The sequence below is a fragment of the Gracilinanus agilis genome, chromosome 4, assembly GCF_016433145.1.
Source record: "Gracilinanus agilis isolate LMUSP501 chromosome 4, AgileGrace, whole genome shotgun sequence".
NCBI classification, from domain to species: Eukaryota; Metazoa; Chordata; class Mammalia; order Didelphimorphia; family Didelphidae; genus Gracilinanus; species Gracilinanus agilis.
In genome coordinates this window covers 259,917,178-259,931,748 of record NC_058133.1, presented here as the reverse complement: position 1 = coordinate 259,931,748, position 14,571 = coordinate 259,917,178, and the positions used below count along the sequence as shown (strand labels likewise).

General features: G+C 43.6%; 1 protein-coding gene across 1 annotated transcript in view; it reads right to left on the bottom strand.

Annotated features, from left to right (window-relative positions):
• Positions 1 to 14,571, bottom strand: part of ITPR3 (inositol 1,4,5-trisphosphate receptor type 3) — a 157,914-nt gene that overhangs the window by 35,896 nt on the left and 107,447 nt on the right. The window contains exons 21-29 of the mRNA XM_044675277.1: positions 13,025 to 13,154; positions 9,611 to 9,668; positions 7,705 to 7,870; positions 6,546 to 6,707; positions 6,331 to 6,405; positions 4,958 to 5,083; positions 3,526 to 3,648; positions 1,941 to 2,141; positions 197 to 448 (exon numbers count right to left, since the gene is read on the bottom strand). Coding sequence (XP_044531212.1) covers positions 197 to 448; positions 1,941 to 2,141; positions 3,526 to 3,648; positions 4,958 to 5,083; positions 6,331 to 6,405; positions 6,546 to 6,707; positions 7,705 to 7,870; positions 9,611 to 9,668; positions 13,025 to 13,154 — 1,293 coding nt within the window. The remainder of the gene's footprint in view (positions 1 to 196; positions 449 to 1,940; positions 2,142 to 3,525; positions 3,649 to 4,957; positions 5,084 to 6,330; positions 6,406 to 6,545; positions 6,708 to 7,704; positions 7,871 to 9,610; positions 9,669 to 13,024; positions 13,155 to 14,571) is intronic.

Sequence of the window (14,571 nt, the reverse complement as noted above, 5' to 3'; positions counted from 1 at the left end):
TTCTGATCTCCATCTCTCTCCTGCATCCTTGCTTTCTACTGCTTCTCCTCTCTCCATCTTTCCTCTTCTTCTCCCTCCTTTCTTTTAACTTCTCCCTTATCTCCATCCCTCTCCCATTCCTCTCCTCCTCTTCTTTTCTTCCCTTTTCCCCCCAGCCCCTTTTCTTTCGCTTCCCTCAGGCAGACAGAAGAGGTACCTCAGTGATACAATCTTCATGAGTAACCACGGAGACCACATCCTCCAGGGGCAACAGGGACGTACATTTGATCTCAGTGTAGACGTTCTTGCCCTCAGCACAAGCGGCCAGGAGATCCACCAGGGATATATGGTACATGAGGGGGCTATTGTCTTCCACACCATCCCTTGCTGCCTTCATCATGTCCAACATATGGGCCATGGAGGCCTTGTCGTTGTAAAACACCACCACATCATCCCCTGCATTGGTCAGCTGGGGGACAGAGGGAAGGATGGAAAGTTTGTCCCCAGAGGCCCCTCAGACCCTGATGTTTGAGACTGGTCTTCTCTGCAAGAAGAGGGTCACAGGCTCACAGGACCACAGATCTAGAAGGGAACTCAGCATCCATCAAGTTCAAACCCTCATTTTATAGACGAGGAAAACTGAGGCTCACAGAGATTGACTTACCTGTCAAAAAGGCAATAAGCAGTAAAACTAGGCTCTGAACCCAGATCCCCGAGTCCAAATCCAGTACAACAGGGGCAAAGGGAATGCAGGACCTTGGCTTTGCTCAACACAACAGTCCTGCTCTCCTGCCCTCTTAAAACTAACCTGGTTGGGCATCCTGACCACATTCCTCCACCTCGACTCCTGCCCCTTCCAAACCCTAAACTTTTCTCAAACAAAGAAACCCCACACAACACACTCGAGTTCCCTCCAAAGGCAAAGGCGCCAGAATCAGTAACATTTCTGAAGAAGTCGCTCCCCTGCCTGAGTTTTTGAAATCTGCTCCCTTCTTTAGGCTTTCCAACTGATTTCTATTAGGCCTCCTGCCCGAGTTCTTTCAGGCCCCCAGGCAGGCTCACTGCCCACATTCTCTAAGGCTCACAAGCTGAGTTCTTTCAGACTTTCCCTCTGAATTATAGAAGTCTTTCTGCCTGAATTCTCTCAATCTCCCTGTATTTTAGTTGCACTGCCTTAGTTCATGCTGCCTGAAGCCTGTTGGGCCTGATGCCGGAATTCTTCCGCCCCCGCTGCTCATTACTTTTATTTATTGTTTATTTTTTACTTTGACATGGTGTAGGCTTTATCAGAGGCTGGAAGACATTTGGTCTTTCTGACTTGGTTTGCAATCCAAGGTCAAACCACAATGTGGAGGAGACTGATGAAGAATGCGGCCCACCTCCTGACACAGAAGGGAATGGACTCAAGATGCAGAAGACATTTTAGACATGGCCAATGAAGGCAATTTGTTTTGCTTGACTATGCAGATTTGTTACAAGGACTTTTTTTCTTCCTCTCCCCCCCCCTCCCCCCAACAATGAGGAAAGAGATGGAGGAAGAAAAAACAAATACTTGTTAATTGAAAATAAAATAAAATAAAATCCAGGTCAGTGAGTCAGTTTCTTTATTCCACAGAAACATTCCTTGGCTTTGCACAAAGAAAAGCTTCCCTGCCTGAGGTCTTTCAGCTGCCTGAGTTTCATAAGCCTCACTGCCCAGGTTCTTTTAGGTCCATTGCTGGAATCTATTTTTTTCCCCTCTGAATCCTTTTGATTCATGACTTGAATCTCTTTTGGTTCCCTGCCTGAGATCTTTCAGGCCTTCTGTCTGAGCTCCCCTAGTCTCCCTGACTGGGGAAGTCAGGTTCCCCAAGATGGTGGGTAAACCATTGCCTATCCCTTGACTTGTTGGTTCCAGAACAGGTTTGAGCCCTGCTTTCTTCCCCCCACCCAGTTCCACTAATCCCACCACTTCCACTCACCTCAGTCATGATCATGTCCTGACATTTCTTGACGTACTTGCCCTCAGCCTTGATGACGGTGTGTAGGAAGTCCAAGTACTGCACGTGCCGCCCATGGGTGGCCAACAGGTGTACAAAGTGCTGTAAGACAGGCTCACTGATCTCCGAGCACAGCTGATGGTTGTTCAGGAATATGTGCTGCATGGTCTCAGCCTCCAAAAGCTGTCAAGACCCATCAGAGAAGTGGTGGCCTCAGAGATAAGGAACCCCATTGGCCATTCCTCCAGCATCCGCCATGAAATCCCTGCTATTTCAACTGGGGCTCCATAGAGCCTGAGTCTTCCCATAGAGTCTCCAGATCCATTTGGAGAACCAGGACTCAAGATGTCAGAGCCATTGGGATCTAAGGGACTATCTGAATCAACCGACCCTCATTTTGAGTTGGGGGAAACTGAAGCCAAAGACACAAGACAGAGTAGAAAGAGGGTTGAATTTGGAGTCATTTGAGACCTGGGTTTGAATCCCAACTGCTATATATATCTATGTAATCTTGGTCACTTAAATACTTCCATCAATGAAAAGGTTGGACTAGATAATATTGACGGTCCTTTCTAATTCTATATTCATGATTTTATGAAGCAATTTGACCAGGTCACAATGGTCATGACAGGACAAGAATCCCAATTACCTTCCACTTCTCCCATGAATCTCTGTCCCAGCAGTGCTGCCCACACCAAAGGCATGGGATGAGAGATCAAGAATGGGCAAAAATAGAGTTATCTAGTGCATAATATATAGAATGAGAGAGGCGTTTTTAGATCTAGACAGTGTGGGATTTGCTTGTTTTACTATGTTTTTGTTTTTTTGCTTTTTCAAAAGTTTGGTCTTACTTTTGTCAGGGACAGGAAGTAGAGAGAAGGCAGGAAGAAGAAAAAACACAGGCTTGAAATGGAAACAAATATTATTTAATTTTTTTAAAATAAGAAGTTTTCTAGGGGGGCAGCTGGGTGGCTCAGTGGATTGAGAGCCAGAGCCAGAGCCAGTGATAGGAAGTCCTGATTTCAAATCTGACCTCAGACACTTCCTAGCTGTGGGAACCTGAATAAGTCACTTAACCCCCAGTTACCAAGGCCTTACTGCTCTCCTGCCTTGGAACCAATAGACAGTATTGATTCTACGATGGAGGTAAGAGTTTTTAGAAAAAAGAATTGATACTAAGAAGGTAAGAGTTTTGTTTTTTTTAAAGGATGAGACAACATAGACCAGAGAAATTAGGTGATTTTTTTTCCTAATTCATATAGCTAAGTGGCAGAAGTGGGATTTGAATTCTGGTTGTCTTTTTCCTTTCTTCATATCCCCAGGCCTTAGTGCAGAGGCTGGCACATAGTACCTGCTTCATAAATACTTATCCTCTGCCTGTCTGCTTCTAGAATCCCTAATTTTCCATTGTGCCCCACTACCTCTGTTTCCACTCGTGCTCCCCTCTCTCTCCTCTTCGGGTCCATAGGAACCTTCTTCTCCAAATACACTCACAGTCCCCTCTCCCCACCAGGACCCTCCAAACCCTAAATGAAGGGATTGCTTTCCCCTATTATCTATTCCTTACCCCAGGGGTGAGGAAGAGATTGAGGTGCTTGTGGAGCAGGGCCTGGTTTCCAGGATTTCCAGCACAAAATTTCTGCAGGAACTGGTGAGTATAGCGAAGAATTTCCATCATCTTGGCGTCACCCTGAAGGAAAGGGAAGAATGGGGGGATGCTTGGTCCAGGGAAGGATCCCCACTGATGGGCAAGGGTAAAGATTGAAGCTGGGACCTGGATCAGGACAAGGACCAGGATCAAAGATGAGGTAAAAGATCAGGAGTTGGGACAAAAGTCAGGGAGTCAAAGGGAGGAATCAGGTAGAATGATGGGATCAGTCAGGGTGAAGAGCTGGCTTAGACTAAAACCTAAGGAGTCAGGGGGCAGCTAGATGGATCAGTGTGATTGAGAGCCAGGCTTAGAGATGGGAGATTCTAGGTTCAAATCCGGCCTCAGACACTTCCCAGCTGTGTGACCCTGGGCAAGTCACTTAACCCCCACTGCCTATCCCTTACCACTCTTCTGCCTTAGAACCAATATACAGTATTGATTCTAAGATAGAAGGTGAGGGTTTTAAAAAATCATATCAAATCAAATCTTCAGAGTAAGATGTAGAAATAAGATGAGAATACAGATAAAGGATTAAGGATAAGAACCAAGATAAAAAATATGCACTTTCTTAGGGAAGATCACCCTGGTGCAATAGAAAAAAATATCACAGGATTTTGTGGCAAGAGAATGGGATTTAAGCTCTGGCTCTGCCACTTCCTAGCTTGGTGATCATGGGAAAGGCATTTGATTTCCCTAAGCCTCATTTTCCTCATCTATAAAACTGGGATAATAATACTTACATGGCTTACATCAAAGAGATACTCTGAAGAACAACCAAGATCACCTAAAAGAGTTTTGTAAACTACAAAGTTTCATATTGTTCAGTCAATTCAGTTGTGCCCAATGGGGTCTGTGACCCCATTTTGAGTATTCTTTGACAGAGATACTGGAGTGCCTAGCCATTTCCTTCTCTAACTTATTTTACAGATGAGGAAACTGAGGCAAAAAGGTTAAGTGACTTGCCCAGGGTCACACTACTAGTAAAAGTCTGAGACTGAATTTGAACTCATGAAGATGAGTCTTCCCAACCCCAAGTCCATCACTCTATCCATTGTGCCACCTAGTTGCCTATAAATGAGAGCAATTATTATTATTAGGAAGTGATGTGAAGGTGAGAAGTCAGAGATCAGAGTCATGGAGTCTGGGGAGGAGTGGGGTCGGAATCATGGTGAACCATTAAAGGCCATTGTCAGGGTAAAGAAAGAGGGGTTCAAGGTAAGAGTTATGGTTGGGAGTCAGGGTGATGACTGGGTGAATATTTAAACTTTGGAGACAGAAGGAAAGGAAGAAGTGAAGGTTGGAGGTTAGGTCAGATCTGGGGTAAGGAATGGGGTTTTGCAGGACTGACCTTTTCGTATGGGATCTGTAGAAGGTCTAGCATGACTTTATGGGCATCCATATTCTTTAGCAACCTCTGCTGCTTCTTCCGCATCTGCTCCCCGACACCACACATCTTGTTCAAACGTTCAAGGATCTGGAGGGGGGGGAAGAAGGTGGACGAATGGGGTGGGGGAAGGAAAAAGAAGGGAAAGGAATTCTGAAAACCCATCACTATTGCATATGCTTCACCCCTGACCCATAATCAACACCTTTGGCCATGAGACAGGGAGAGGAAACTCTGGAAGGAGTAAATCTATACCCTCCTGGGTGTGAATCCTAGAGTCTAGCATAGTAAGAAAAAAAATTTTTTTTAAGGAATCTGAGGGTGAAAAAGAGTTTACAGGAAGACCAAATGAATCATTGAGAAAAACTAGGAACTGTCAAAATGTCTTGATTCTCCACATCAAATAAATGAATAAATAAATAAATGAATAGATAAACAGGTAGATGGATGGCTAACTAAAGGAATTATCCAATTTTGAGACTGAGTCCCAATAAATTTGAGAGAATTCAATTTGAAGTTTCGATTTTTTAAAATATCCTAAAAAATGAGATAATATTTTATTTTTTACTTAGAATTTATCATATTTTATTGCATTTTCTCCCAGGTCCACTGCCAGAACCACTATTTCAGAAGGAGGCTACAGCCACTCACACTCACTTTCCCAGTTCCCCTCCTGATTCTTTTTCCTTTTTCCTCTTTTCCTCCCCCTTTCCAACAGTCTTGCCCCAATTACCTGACCTCCTCCTCCCTCCATTTCCAGATAGTTTTTATGTGCTGACTTTTGCCACTAGAATATAAGCTCTTTGAAAGTAGGAACTGTCTTTTTTTATTCTCTTTGTAGCACAGTGTCTGGTATATAGTAAGCATTTAAGAAATACTCTGTCTGTCTGTCTATTAAAAAAACTGGTAGGTAGGGGACAGCTAGGTGGATCAGTGGATTGAGAGCCAGGCCTAGAGATGGGAGGTCCTGGGTTCAAATTTGACTTCAGACACTTCCTAGCTGTGGGACCCTGGGCAAGTCACTTTATCCCCATTGCCTAGCCCTTATTATTCTTCTACTTGGGAACCAATATAGAGTATTGATTCTAAGACAGAAAGTTAGGGTTTTAAATGAAAATTAAATGAAAAACCTGGTTGGCTAGAAGACAGGAGAAATGAGAGGAGCTAGCCATGTACCATATTGTGCCCAGCTGGCTCAGATGGCCCTTTGCAGCCAGTATGTGAATCTGAAGTGTAGCTCCCTTTTCTGGAATCCCTCCCTAGAACCAGGCCTCCGACTTCCCAGATCCCTGGCTCTCTACCTTCCTTTCTCACCCTCTCCAGTCACATCCACTTACCCCTTTGACGATCTGGTAGTTTTCACTGCTTTTCTCCCCGGGTGGTTGGGCGAAGCCCTCCTCGTCGGTGGGGCGCTGAGAGCATGGAAAGGGCCAACATTAAGGACCAGGGACAGGCATTAGTCCAAACTCAAGCCCACACCATCTTCCACCAAGGCCCTCTTTGGGTTCTGCCCTTGCTTCTGCCCCTTGCCCCTCCCTCCCATCCTCCTCACCTCTTTCTTCTCCTTCTTCTCATCTACCACCTCCTCTCCTTTGTTGCTTCCCTTCTTATCTACCCACAGTTCTGACTTCTCCACCATGGTCCGTAGCCGGTCCAGCTCAGACTTGATCACTTTGTAGTTTTCTACATCCTGGGCTGAGATCAGTAGCTGCACCTAAAGGAGGGGATGAGTAAGGACTAAGCAAGAGGAAGTGCCCCAAGTTCTCCACAATCTGGTTCCACTATTTCTCACTTCAAGCTTATCTTCTGTGAGCTCTCAAACATAGGCAGCAGATTGTAATAGACAGAGCACTAACTTTGGAGGGCTAAGCTTAAAGGAATGGGACCTGAATTCAAATTTAACTCCCATGGCCTAGCTCTTACCACTCTTCTGCCTTAAAGCCAATACACAGTACTAATTCCAAGACAGAAGGCGAGTTTAAGGAGAAAAAAGCATTAGATGAATTTCTGCTTATTAACATTATTACTGCCTGTATGATGACTTGGGGCAAATTCCTTAAACTCTCTAGGTTTCCCTCCTCAAGTTCTGGGCTGCTGGAAAACCTACTCCTATAGAAATGTCCTTCCTCTACTTGCCTTCCCCCTCATCTTCCTCCTCGATCAAGCTATGGGAGGACTCCCGCCATGACTGAGGTCACCCACCATTCTTCTTCCTTCCCCCTTCAGAAAAGTTGCCTAAATGTTCATGGAGCTCAGATAAGATAGGAGGCAACAACTCCAACGTCCAGTCAGCTAGAGGGCCACATAACCTGTCTCCCAGGATGGTCATCAGACCTTCTGCCACCTGACTCGCCACTGAACACTTGAGACTTCCCGGTCTTTCCCTCTGCCTGGCAGCTAAATTTTCTTTTATGTTATTCCCTCATTAGAGTGTGAGCTCTTTGAGAACAGAGACTATTTTCAATTTTTCTAATTGTATACCCAGTGCTTAGCACATAAGTAAGCACTTAATAATAATTCCTGACCTCCCTACCTTACAAGGTTGTGAGGAAAACCAATGGGAGGCACCACTTCCCTGCCAGATATGATTTTAATTCCAGTAAAACCGGCCCTCATGCGGTTGATGGCCTCTTCCAGGAGGATTCACAGCCTGGAGTTTGGACTACGGGAAGGGGTTGGGGTTGGTTAGGCAGAGCATGAAGGGACCTTACCTGTTTGAAGGTGTGTATGACCTCCTGACGCTGGCTGAAGTGTTTGAAAAGTAGCTGCAGAGAGCCTGAGACCAGAGGGGCATAGTCATGCATGGTGAGATGAATCAGGACTCTGAGGAACATGCGCCCACCTTCATCATCCACTTCCAGCATGCTGCTAGTCTTCCTGCTCAGTCACAGAAAAGGAGGGAGAGAAGAAGGAAAAGAGAAAGGGAAGGAAGGAGAGGAGGGGAGGAGGAAGGAAGGAGAGGAGGGGAGGAGGAAGGAAGGAAGGAAGGAAGGAAGGAAGGAAGGAAGGAAGGAAGGAAGGAAAGAAGGAAGGAAAGAAGGAAGGGGAGTAAAAGGAAGGAAGGAAGGAGAGGAAAGAGGGAAAGAGAATGATTAAAAAGAGAGGAGGCAGCTAGATGGCTCAGTGAATTGAGCACTAGATCTAGAGACAGGTTGTTCTGGATTCAAATATGGCCTCAGATACTTCCTAGCTGTGTGAACTTTAACCCCTGGTGTCTAGCCCTTATTGCTCTTTTGCCTCAGAACCAATACACTGCATTAATTCTAAGGAAAAAAGGTAAGAATTATAAAAAAGAGAAAGAGAGAAGGGATGTCCTTGCTGTTTTCTAAGAAGTTGCTATTCATGAACCAGCAAAATGTCTGGATGAGGGTAAACTTGCTTCAGTGAAACCTTAAAAAAGGAAGTGCTCCTCATTTCATTCCAACTGTTAATCATTTTGCTATGCAAAATGGAAACCAGGATGAGTGACACCCAACAGTTTTAGAATTTAGAACCAACCCAGATGCCAGGAGCCAGAGGGCAAAAAACAGTTACTACCAGGACTATAAAAGAGAGTAACTGGATCAAAACTCTCTCTCACTCCTGAGAAGGGGACCTGGGTGGCTGGGTGGGTAGGCCAACCAAACCTGCTTAGATTACCTGCATCCTGTTCTAACAGTTCTCACATCCTCAACTTCTGGTCAAAGCTATTCTGTATACTAATCATTTGAACATCAAATAAGATCAATATCATCACTCAATTGAACTGGTTAAGGCCAAAGTGCCTGGCCAGGCCAAAGTGCCACGAAGAAGACTCCTGTGATTGACAGCAGACCATCAGTAGCCTAGTAAAGTTCTCCCAACACTTTCTTTCCTTAACCCTGATCCTTTCCCTAAGTTTGTTACAATTAAATCTTAAAAGCTTATTTAGGTGAATCTCTTTATTGTCTTAAGGACCATACTTTATATCTTTGGATCTGAGGGAAAGGGATTGCTTAGCAAATTCAAATTGCAGTCACCGCTTATCCATTTATTCATATAGCTTTATCCATCAAGCTAAACGCAGGATAAGCAGTCAGAGAAGCTGTGTAATTCAGTTCACAGCTTCTCACTTGATCACTTAGTCCTGGGCACTGTCAGGTGGGAGGTGATAATTAGCGGAGCTTCAAATACTTTGTGGGACCTGGTATTCATCTAGGCTTCTGCCTTCACTCAGCTCAGGTCCTTATACCATCAGAGGACCTCGGGCCATTCTCTCCTCAGCCCTGTCCAGTATCACCATACCGCCCATAATGCAACATGTATCTAACGGGAAGTTAGTTCTGCCCATTTAACCAAAGACACCCCGCCCCTGTACTGAATGAATCAACGATGGCTCCAAATGGAAACTAAGGCAAGCAAGTGACCTCTACACCCTTGCTGAGCTTGGTGGGGGAAAGGAAACATCATGGTGGGGGTTGGAGGGGGAGCAGTGTCTGGGAATCTGGTACAAGAAGTGGGGAAAAAAGTAGGCATAAGGATTTTTATATCCTTAAACATCTTCTGGCCATGGCATTCTGGTCTGCCACCTGCCCTGGGAATGAGCCTCTCTTTCCCCACTATACAGGGTCTCCTGTGCAGAGACTTGGGATCACTCACCCCATTCCAAACATAGCCTCTGCTTGCTCCCCAATCCGATCCAGGTTCATGTTTGCAGCTGCAAGGGATGAAACACAGAGGAGGGGGACAGGGGGATATTTTTCATTTTATTAATTTTATTTTTTTAATACTAATTACATGAAATAAATTTCCATATAAGTTTTCCAAAGTTAGATGATCTAAATTGTCTTCTTTCCTCCCCGTTCTCTGACAGTCCTCTGAAGGATCAAGGTTAGGGGTGGGGACTCCTAGCTGCTTCTTCCTAGCTGATCCCCTCTATCCCTCTATATTTCTACCCTCCACCATTGCCCATGGGTCATTGAGAGTATCCAGGCTCAACTGATCAATCAATAAACATTTATTATGAGCCTACTATGTGCCAGGCACTGTGCTAATTGCTGGGGATACAAGAAGAGACAAAAGACAGCCCCTGCCCTCTCTACATGCTCATAATCTAACTGGGGAGATAATATGCTCACAAATATATGCAAACAAGCTCTATACAGGATGAAAAGGACATAATTAATAGAGGGAAGGCAATAATAACTAAGAGAGTCTGAGAAAGGCTCCCTGAAAAAAAAGATGGATTTTAGTTAGGACTTAAAGGAAGCCTAAAAAGTCAGCAGGCAGAGATGAGGAGTGAGAACATTCCATTTAATATAATCAAAATTATTTTACATTTTGTTATTTTTTCAAAATGTAAAATAAATAATTTTGATTACATTAAATTAAAAAGGTTTTGTTCAAACAAAAACAATGCAACCAAAATTAAAAGGGAATCAACAAATTGGGGGGAAAAAACTTCATAACAAAAAACTCTGACAAAGGTCTAATTACTCAAATATGTAAGGAGCTAAATCAATTGTACAAAAAATCAAGCCTTTCTCCAATTGATAAATGGGAAAGGGACATGAATAGGCAATTTTCAGATAAAGAAATCAAAACTATCCATAAGCACATGAGAAAGTGTTCTAAATCTCTTTTAATTAGAGAAATGCAAATCAAAACAACTCTGAGGTACCACTTCACACCATGACAGCAAAGGAAAGTGGTGAATGTTGGAGGGGATGTGGCAAAATTGGTGGTGGAGTTGTGAATTGATCTAACCATTCTAGATGGCAATTTGGAACTGTACCCAAAGGGCTATAAAAGACTATCTGCCTTTTGACCCAACCATACCACTGCTAAGGTCATACCCCAAAGAGATCATAAGGAAAAAGACTTGTACGAAAATATTTGTAGCTGAACTCTTTGTAGTGGCAAAAAACTGGAAAATGAGGGTATGCCCTTCAATTGGGGAATGGCTGAACAAATTGTGGCATATGCTGGTGATAGAATACCATTGTGCTCAAAGGAATAACAAACTGGAGAAATTCCATGTGAACTGGAAAGACCTCCAGGAATTGATGCAGAGTGAAAGGAGCAGAGTCAGAACATTGTACACAGAGACTGATACACTATGGCACAATCAAATGTAATGGACTTCTGTACTAGCAGCAATGCAATGATCCAGGACAACTCTGAGGGACTTATGAGAAAGACTGTGGGAGTAGAAACAAAGAAGAAAAACAACTGTTTGAACACATGGGTTGAGGGGGATATTATTGGGAATGTAGATGCTAAACAATTACCCTAGTGCAACTATCAATAATATGGAAATAGGTCTCAATCAATGATACATGTAAAACCTAGTGGAATTGTATGTCGGCTATGGGGGTGGGGTGGGGGGGTTTGAGGAGTGGGAAAGAACATGAATCATGTAACCATGGGAAAAATTCTAAATAAAATAAATTAATTAAAAAAATAAAACATAGTATTGTCAAAACAAAACAAAACGAAACAAAAAGAACATTCCAGGCATGGGAGACAGATGGAGAAAATGCCTGAAGCTGAGTCGATCATCCTGTTCATGAACAGCCAGAAAGTAAGTGTCACTAGAATCCAAAAGTGTTTTGGGGAATAAGAAGATTGGAAAAGTTGGAGGGTTAGATCATGAGGGGCTTTGAATGTCAGAGCATTTTCTATTTAATCCTGGAATTGATAGGAACTACTGGAGTTTAATGGGGAGTTTAATGGGTAGGGAAGAGACATGGTCAGATATGCCCTTTAGAAAAGTCATTTTGATGACTGAATGGAGGATGGATTGGAGAAGGGAGACTTGAGGCAGACAGACCCATCAGCAGGCTCCCAATATCCTTTGAAGGAAACCTCCAAATGCAACAGCCAAAATAAATCAATTTCACATCATGGCAAAGTAGAATAGTGGAAAGAATTTTGGGAGAGGAGTCAAGAGACCTAATACCGAATCCCTGCTCTTAAAATGACTTCAGCCTATTCATTTCCTCTCTGGGTGACTGTTTCCTTCTCTGTAAGTAGAGGTAGATGGACAAGATGGTCTTTCTAAAAGTTTCTTTTCAGCTACAACACTTTTTTGGGTTCTGTGAATTGAAAAGGAAGTGACTTCATATCTTTGGGCCTCCACTTTCCCCTTGTTAAAAAGGGTTATTAATAATAATATCTGGGAATCCACTAGGTAGCATAGTAGACAGAGCTCCAAGCCTGCAGTCAGGGGGACATAGGATCAAATGTGGCCTGACACTTCCTAGCTGTGTGACTCAGGACAAGTCACTTAATTCCATTTGCCTAACTCTTACCCTTCTGTCTTAGAGTTGGTAGGAAGACGGAAAGTAAGGGTGTAAAAAAAAAAATTACCTTCCATCTTAGAATCAATACTGTGTATTGGTTCTAAGGCAGAAGAATGGGTAAAGGCTAGGCAATGAGGGTTAAGTGACTTGCCCAGGGTCACACTTCTAGGAAGTGTCTGAGGTCCAGATTTGAATCCAGGACCTCCTGTCTCTAGGCCTGGCTCTCAATCCACTGAGTCACCCAGCTGCCCCCAGGGTTTAACATTTTTAAAAAGACATATTAGATAATGGAAGTGGGAGTACCCAAAGATAATGGAAATATGCAGAATAAAGTATTTTTTACATATGTCCAATGTGGGAATTTATCTTCTTTAACTGTGTATCCATTATAAGGACTTTGTTTTCCTCTTTTTCCCCCCAGTGGAAAGAAAAAAAAATCTTATTAAGTGAGAAAAATAAAATTTACCAAAATACAAAGACAGTAAAGGAAAGCTTATCAGGACAGAGGGCAAACCCTATAGGGGGAAGCAGGAGCTGACTGCCTCAAGGCAGAAGAGAGAAGCAGAAAAAAGACAAGGCTGAGAAGAGGACCACTAGGAGCTTATCTGGGTCTACAACGATTTCACCATGTGACCTTGCATCAGCCAATCAACGGTCTAAGAGCCCATCTCACATTCTAGTCAAGACAAGAAGCCCGGCATCTCTAGTCCTCCCTTCCCAGCAGAAAGGAATGAAGACCCTGGATGCATGTATGCTCAGGGACCCTTACTTGTGGAGTCAAAAGCTGGGGCTGTTCCATCAGCCCCACTGTCTTGCATGGGGAAAACCTCTACGAACTCCTTCTTGAAGACTGAGAGCAGGTAGGAGATGCGATAATCCAGCCGCACATTGAGAATAAACTGTCAGGAAAAGAAGGAAGGTGAGGACTCCGCTCTGATCGCCCCCTCCCCCAAATAACAGAGGGCAAATTCTTTTCAGTAAAGCAAATAAAAATAGCAGAGAAATGTGGAAAGCCCCAAACGCTGATTTTTTTTTTAAATAACCAATTTCTATTTGACTCTTGAGTAAATTTTTACACTTAATTAGGACTATGAATGTGCCCGATATTCTGGGAATTCACGACATATCAAACCAAATGGAGTCTTACTCACTGGCTTCTGCTTAATTTCTTTCTGCACCCACTGTATACTGGGGATTGCATGGGTACCTCACCACTCTGATGGATGTCAAGCACCACGGACTGTCTCGTTCTAATTCTCTGTCTCACCTTTTCTTCCATCAGGATTCTGCCCTCCTAATACCCCTCTAGAAGTGTTGAGATGTAGCAGAAAGAGGAAAAAACTGGAAGTCAGAAGACATGAGTTCAAGCCTCAACTCTGCTGGATGATCCTGGGCAAGATTTTCACTAATTTCTATGAATTTCAGTTTCTTCAAGTGTAGAAAGGGGATTGCTATTTCACTGAGAGTAGCTAGGGGGTACAGTAGATAGATCTGAACCCAGAACCTCCTATCTCTAGGGCTGGCTCTCAATCCTCTGAGCCACCTAACTGCCTCCCCTGTCCTTCATAAATCAATGATTTTATCCCCATACTAATGTTCAATCAATATTATCCAGTTTAATGGGATTCCACAAGGGAGTTGAGTCTTTTATTTTAAAACTTTAACTTGTCAGTATGAATTGCAAGACTCTAGACAAAAGTCTTCATCCTAGGGCTGAATGTTTAGGTATTACATGATAGGAATGTCATAAGTTTCAGTGGAAAGCCCTGAGATGTGTTGAGCCCCTCCACCCTGCATCACTTCCTTCTCATGACCCATTCAAGGCAGACCTGGATAATGGGATGAACCAAAGACCTAGGAACCTCACTCGGCCATGTCAGTCCAGGGTCTATTGCTATAGTGATGCATATGGATGGGGGGAAAAGGACTGGTTGCCATTTGTCCACCATATTGTTTTATAGGAACATGACTTTGAGACACACTGAGAGTTTTTTCCCCTGGAGGAAATTGGAGCAAATGCCAGGTATGTTCAATGACGTTGGAACTAGAGGGATAAGATCAACTAGGCAGAGGATGATGCTCTGTCACCCCAACACACACATACACCATATACTTCAGTTACCTCTTCATAAGTATCAAAAAAATCCAGCCTCATATACTTCCTAGCTATGTGACCCTGGACAAGTCACTTAACCATCTTTTGACCTCAGTCCCCCATATGTAAAAATGAACTGGAGAAGGCAATGGCAAACCCCTCCAGGATTTTTGCCAAGAAAACCCCAAATGGGGTCCCAAAGATGCAACTGAAACAACTGA